The sequence below is a fragment of the Alosa sapidissima genome, chromosome 3 (genome assembly GCF_018492685.1).
Source record: "Alosa sapidissima isolate fAloSap1 chromosome 3, fAloSap1.pri, whole genome shotgun sequence".
Classification (NCBI taxonomy): Eukaryota; Metazoa; Chordata; class Actinopteri; order Clupeiformes; family Clupeidae; genus Alosa; species Alosa sapidissima.
This window is the reverse complement of record NC_055959.1, coordinates 41,102,421-41,109,251: the sequence shown is the minus strand read 5'-3', so window position 1 is coordinate 41,109,251 and position 6,831 is coordinate 41,102,421. Positions and strand designations below refer to the sequence as shown.

General features: G+C 50.3%; 1 protein-coding gene across 1 annotated transcript; it reads right to left on the bottom strand.

Annotated features, from left to right (window-relative positions):
- Positions 1-3,342: 3,342 nt before the first annotated feature.
- On the bottom strand, positions 3,343-5,866 carry LOC121705279 (somatostatin receptor type 2-like). The gene is made up of 2 exons (XM_042086177.1): positions 5,309-5,866; positions 3,343-3,750 (listed from the first exon to the last, which is right to left on the bottom strand). Exons 1-2 carry the CDS (start codon positions 5,786-5,788, stop codon positions 3,343-3,345), a joined length of 888 nt encoding a protein of 295 aa, XP_041942111.1. The 5' UTR covers positions 5,789-5,866.
- Between the last annotated feature and the right edge of the window lie 965 nt (positions 5,867-6,831).

The window sequence follows — 6,831 nt, the reverse complement described above, 5'->3', positions numbered from 1 at the left end:
AGGGCCCCTCAATGATACAGTATATGGGTTATGTCATTCACCCATGATATTTGAATGGGGCCCCTCAGTCAAATAACACGGATCACACTGTGTACAGTAATTACCATCTTTTTTCACAGCAAGATGCCTTAAATCTGCTGATGGTTATGTCATATTTGTACGTTTCAATCTGTCCATTTCTTTCCACAAAACTCAAGAGAAGTCATAATTTAAAGGGTTATTTGAGAAATGTATGCCCCGGACCTCCCTACCACTGCTGGGTTACACAGTAAGGTGAAGCACACACTCCCCCGGAGCAGTGAGCTGCCTGCTACAGCGGCGCTCGGGGAGCAGTGAGGGGTTAGGTGCTTTGCTCAAGGGCACATCAGCCGTGGGTGTGGGCACAGGAGAGCAGTGCTCAACCACTTCCCCCGCCCACATTTCTCCTACTGGTCGGGGATCGAACCGGCAACCCTTCGGTTACAAGCCCGAAGCCCTGACCAGTAGGCCACGGCTGCCCCTACTCTACCCTTAGCCATCTTCATAGGGTATAAGTGTCTGAAGGTTAGCATCATTCATCTGTCAAGGCTAAAGTGTCTGTAGATTAACATTAGCCATCTGCCAAGGCCTGTGGGATAGCATTAACTATCTGCCAAGATATCCTGGACTTTGGACCCACAATGGCTGCCTTGCACTACGGCTACACTACACTGTGGGATAGCATTAACTATCTGCCAAGGCCTGTGGGATAGCATTAACTCTGTGGGATAGCATTACCTATCTGCCAAGGCCAGTGGGATAGCATTAACTATCTGCCAAGGCCTGTGGGATAGCATTAACTATCTGCCAAAGCCTGTGGGATAGCATTAACTATCTGCCAAGGCCTGTGGGATAGCATTAACTATCTGCCAAGGCCTGTGGGATAGCATTAACTCTGTGGCATTAACTCTGTGGGATAGCATTAACTATCTGCCAAGGCCAGTGGGATAGCATTAATTATCTGCCAAAGCCTGTGGGATAGCATTAACTATCTGCCAAGGCCTGTGGGATAGCATTAACTATCTGCCAAGGCCAGTGGGATAGCATTACCTCTGTGGGATAGCATTAATTATCTGCCAAAGCCTGTGGGATAGCATTAACTATCTGCCAAGGCCTGTGGGATAGCATTACCTCTGTGGGATAGCATTAATTATCTGCCAAAGCCTGTGGGATAGCATTAACTATCTGCCAAGGCCTGTGTGATAGCATTAACTATCTGCCAAGGCCTGTGGGATAGCATTAACTCTGTGGCATTAACTCTGTGGGATAGCATTAACTATCTGCCAAAGCCTGTGGGATAGCATTAACTCTGTGGGATAGCATTAACTATCTGCCAAAGCCTGTGGGATAGCATGAACTATCTGCCAAGGCCTGTGGGATAGCATTAACTCTGTGGGATAGCATTAACTATCTGCCAAGGCCAGTGGGATAGCATTAACTATCTGCCAAAGCCTGTGGGATAGCATTAACTATCTGCCAAAGCCTGTGGGATAGCATTAACTCTGTGGCATTAACTCTGTGGGATAGCATTAACTATCTGCCAAAGCCTGTGGGATAGCATTAACTATCTGCCAAGGCCTGTGGGATAGCATAAACTATCTGCCATGGCCTGTGGGATAGCATAAACTATCTGCCATGGCCTGTGGGATAGCATTAACTCTGTGGCATTAACTCTGTGGGATAGCATTAACTATCTGCCAAGGCCTGTGGGATAGCATTAACTCTGTGGGATAGCATTAACTATCTGCCAAGACTACAAGGTTTCTTCTCTTATATGTCCATCCTCCTTCCTTCCCTCCTTATGTTCCTTCCCTCTAAGTAAGACATGGAAGAGCCGAAAGAATGCAGCGAGGATGGAATCCAGATGGGTACCCAAAGGTGCAGGGGTCTGTGGGTTAGCATTACCCATATGGGGTCTGTGGGTTAGCATTACCAATGTGGGGTCTGTGGGTTAGCATTACCCATCTGTGTCGTGCTAAAGCAGTTTGGTGGTCTATGAGTAACGGATGTCTCCATGACCTGGAGTAACCCCAGCATGAGGGGTCAGAGAGAGTTCACACGCATCACATGTTTTACGTGTGTTTGTGTAATGTGTGTGTGTGTGTGCTGTAGCCTGTAGTGGTCTTCTCATCGCAGTACTGTCACTGACCCCGCAGTCATGCATTACTCAGCAATACACACACACACACACACACACACGTGTACAGAGGTGCTCCCTTTTCAGTGAATGTCCGGGTGTAATGTATGTGTGCATGAATGTGTAATGTGTGTGCATGAATGTGTAATGTATGTGTGCATGCATGTGTAATGTATGTGTGCATGAACAGTATGTTAACATGGGTTAATAGCGTATATTGCATATTATTTGTATACTTGCTTTTCACTTCTTGTGACGAACAGTAAATACTCTAAGTAAAGTATGTAAGTCTACTAAATGATATTGGCAGCCCCTTGTCATTATTTCATTACAGTGATAAGTCTACTTAACGTTCATCAGTTAAACAAATTAACTGAATAATAATGTTGCACATGAAAGAGTGGACAGGAAGTGGACAGGAAGTCAGGGTCTCCGCCAGTTGGGTCTCTGGAAATGAAAATGTGTCCGTGTCATTTCACTACCACCCACAGCCAGCAGGGGTCAGCATTGTTCTGCAGGACACTCACAGAGTGGAACATCACTGATCATAGGAGACACGATGAGAGAGTGATGAGAGGGAGGTAGAGATGAAAGAGTAATGAGAGGGAGGTAGAGATGAGAGAGTGATGAGAGGGAGGTAGAGATGAAAGAGTGATGAGAGAGTGATGAGAGGGAGGTAGAGATGAAAGAGTGATGAGAGAGTGATGAGAGGGAGGTAGAGATGAAAGAGTGATGAATGAGAGATAAGAGGGAGGTAGAGATGAAAGAGTGATGAGAGTGATGAATGATAAGAGAATGGAGAGAGAGATGAGAGAGAGTGATGAATGATAAGAGAATGGAGAGAGAGAGATGAGAGAGAGTGATGAATGATAAGAGAATGGAGAGAGAGAGATGAGAGGGAGGTAGAGTAAAAGAGTCATGAGAGAGTGATGAGAGGGAGGTAGAGATGAAAGAGAGATGACAGAGAGGTAGAGATGAGAGGGAGATGAGAGGGAGGTAGAGTAAAAGAGTCATGAGAGAGTGATGAGAGGGAGGTAGAGATGAAAGAGAGATGAGAGATGGGTAGAGAGTGGGGGGGTAATAAGGGCATCAAGGTCATATCCCGATGTCCTATTGTGACCCCTGCTGGGTCCTGATCGTCCATGCCATGTGGAGCCTCCTGACCTTTGACCTTTGGCTGTGTCTGCTCAGATGCTGGTCTGCAGGTCGCCGTTGAGCAGTGTGCCATGCGTTTCTATGGTGACGTTGTTGAGGATGCGCGTGCGGTCGTGGCGGCTGTCGCTGTGCTCCACGTCGTCGAGGCTGCTGACGCGACGCAGACACAGAATGTTCTGGAAGCTCTTGTTGAAGTTGTCGGAGAGGAAGGCGTAGAGCACGGGGTTGGCGCAGGAGTTGGCGTACGCCAGGACCACCACCAGCTCGAACGTGCTCTTCAGCCGGTTGCTAAGCGTGCACATCACCGCGGCAACGTTGAACGCGTAGAAGGGCAGCCAGCACAGCACGAACACCGCCACCACGATGGACACCATGCGCGTCACCTTCCGCTCTGAACGCCGCCTCCTGCTAGAGCCCACGCGCACACCCGACGACCTCACCTGGGACACACACACACACACACCACTTCAGCTACCATGGAAACACACACACACACCACTTCAGCTACCATGGAAACACACACACACACACACACACACCACTTCAGCTACCATGGAAACACACACACACACACATACACACCACTTCAGCTACCATGGAAACACACACAAACACACACACACACACACACCACTTCAGCTACCATGGAAACACACACACACACACACCACTTCAGCTACCATGGAAACACACACACACACCACTTCAGCTACCATGGAAACACACACACACACACACACCACTTCAGCTACCATGGAAACACACACACACACACACCACTTCAGCTACCATGGAAACACACACACACACCACTTCAGCTACCATGGAAACACACACACACACACACACACACACACACACCACTTCAGCTACCATGGAAACACACACACACACACACCACTTCAGCTACCATGGAAACACACACACACCACTTCAGCTACCATGGAAACACACACACACACCACTTCAGCTACCATGGAAACACACACACACACACACACACCACTTCACGGAGGCCACTCGTTGATTTGTTGTGGATAACTTATTTTATTTGTTCTCCTCTCCGCGTCGACGACAATCGAATAGCGCAATGTAAATGCAGATGGCTTCTTTGCTACTGATGCAGAGAAACGCTCAAATGCATGTCAATGGAAAGCGGAGGAGCAGGTGGTCACCCAGCCCTCCACACACACACACAACAGCCCTCCCTCCATGAAACGTCCCTCTAGCTATTCTGACCTCTTCCTCAATTTGTCCCTGCTGGGTAACGTCTCCTCCTCCTCCTCCTCCGTAACGTCTCTCTCCTCCTCCTCCGAATCCACCTGTACTTCTCCTTCCTCTGTGTCACTACACTGCACATCAAAGCTGTGTTCCACTCCTTCAGCCTGTGCACTCGATGTCGACGGCCCTGCACCCGCTGTAACAGTCGACCTTGGGGTGAACATTTCTGTGATTGACACATTTTGCTGCGTCCACTTGTGGGCTTTTTAGTAGACTGTCATCTCGCAGCTTCTGACGCCCCCCTTGCGCTTTTGTGGTTTATTAGGCCTACTATCCATTTCCACAATTTCACAGCCGGAAACTCACTTCTCTCCGCGGTCAGACAGCTGGGAGGGGAGGGGGAGGGCTGAGAGATGCCATTGGACTAGCCCAATGTCCGTCAAGAAAATCAACCAATGGGCCGCGTTTCGTGTCTCAAATACCGTCACCGTCAAATACCGTTAATTATTATTAAATTATGTCAGCCCCGGCCCAAAAATGTGCATCGGCCCACCGGGCATGTCCATGCCTGATGGAAACACACACACACCACTTCACCTACCATGGAAACACACACACACACACCACTTCACCTACCTTGGAAACACACACACCACTTCACCTACCTTGGAAACACACATACTGTACACACGACTTCACCTTGGAAACACACAAGTTAGTTAGTGAGGTGTCAGAGGTGTTGAGGTGCTTAGCGGGATGTGTGGTTGTCGTGGTTACCTTAATGATGATGAGCAGGTAGCAGAGGCATATGGCGGCGAGTGGGAGGCAGAAGCCGAGGAGGAAGGTGTAGAGGATGAACGCGGTGTTGAACAGGTCCTGCGGCTCTGGCCACAGCACGTTGCAGGAGTGTGTGTCGCCACGCGTCATCACGCCGCTGAACACCATGACCGGCACGTTCACCACGAGCGAGGCGGCCCACACGCCCACGCTGACCCGGCGGGCGACGGACGGCTTGCGCCAGCGCGCGGAGCGTAGCGGGTGCACCACGGCCAGGTAGCGGTCCACGCTCATCACCGCCAGGCAGAAGATGCTGGTGAACTGGTTGAGCGAGTCGAGCGTGAGCACGAGGCGGCACAGCGCCACGCCGAAGGGCCAGTGCGCCAGAGCCAGCTGCGCCCCCACGAAGGGCAGGCTGCCCATGCACAGCACATCGGCCACCGCCAGGTTCAGGATGTAGATGTTGGTGGTGGTCTTCATCTTGGCGTAGCGCAGGATGACGTAGATGACCAGCACGTTGCCCACCAGCCCCAGGGCGCACACGGCGAAGTACAGCAGGGTGATCAGCGGGAAGCTGCTGTTGTCCACCAGCACCGGCCCGGTTCCGTTTGGGTTCGGACCGGCCTGGGTGTCCGACTCGTTTCCCAGGAAGAAGGTGTCGTAGAGCAGCGGGTCTGAGTCCGTCAGGTTGGGCCGGACAGGCGGCAGCGTCCAGGACTTTGTGTCATCAGCAGTCGGGTTCATGCTTCTGACGGAACGGTTCTCTAGTCAGAACACAGCAGAACCATCAGCAGCCTAAGAGCAGAACCAAACAAAGCAGCCTAAGAGCAGAACCATCAGCAGCCTAAAAGGAGAACCAAACACACAAATCAACCAGAGGCTGCATTGTGGAAAACAGACCAACAGGAGAACTCACTCACTGATGCAGCTGATCTCTCTCTCTCTTTGGGTTTATACCCGGTACCGCGCTTTACTTCGCTGGCTGCAATGCGGGGCCTGCGCTGATGTTTTTTTGTGATCAAATGTTTTTTATTAGGTAACGGGGGCAGCCGTGGCCTACTGGTTAGCGCTTCGGACTTGTAACCGGAGGGTTGCTGGTTTGAACCCCGACCAGTAGGCACGGCTGAAGTGCCCTTGAGCAAGGCACCTAAATCCTCACTGCTCCCCGAGTGCCGCTGTTGTTGCAGGCAGCTCACTGCGCCGGGATTAGTGTGTGCTTCACCTCACTGTGTGTTCACTGTGTGCTGAGTGTGTTTCACTAATTCACGGATTGGGATAAATGCAGAGACCAAATTTCCCTCACGGGATCAAAAGAGTATATATACTTATACTTATACGTCACACAGGGTAATAAAAACACCATCATATTGTCATATTATAATTCCTAATTACACACAATATGCCCAAGACATGGGAATGAGTCCCAGGACAAGAAACACGGAGAAGAAAGACGGGAATGGGCGCACGCTGATGTTGACTTAATTGATCTGTGCGCTCTGACAAAAATACCCTGGCGCTCATTT

Coding starts and splice junctions, on each gene's coding strand:
- LOC121705279 (XM_042086177.1), bottom strand. CDS start 5,788: ATGAAGACCACCACCAACATCTACATCCTGAACCTGGCGGTGGCCGAT. Junction 3,751..5,308: donor ACCTGCTCATCATCATTAAG/GTAACCACGACA, acceptor TGTGTGTCCCAG/GTGAGGTCGTCGGGTGTGCG.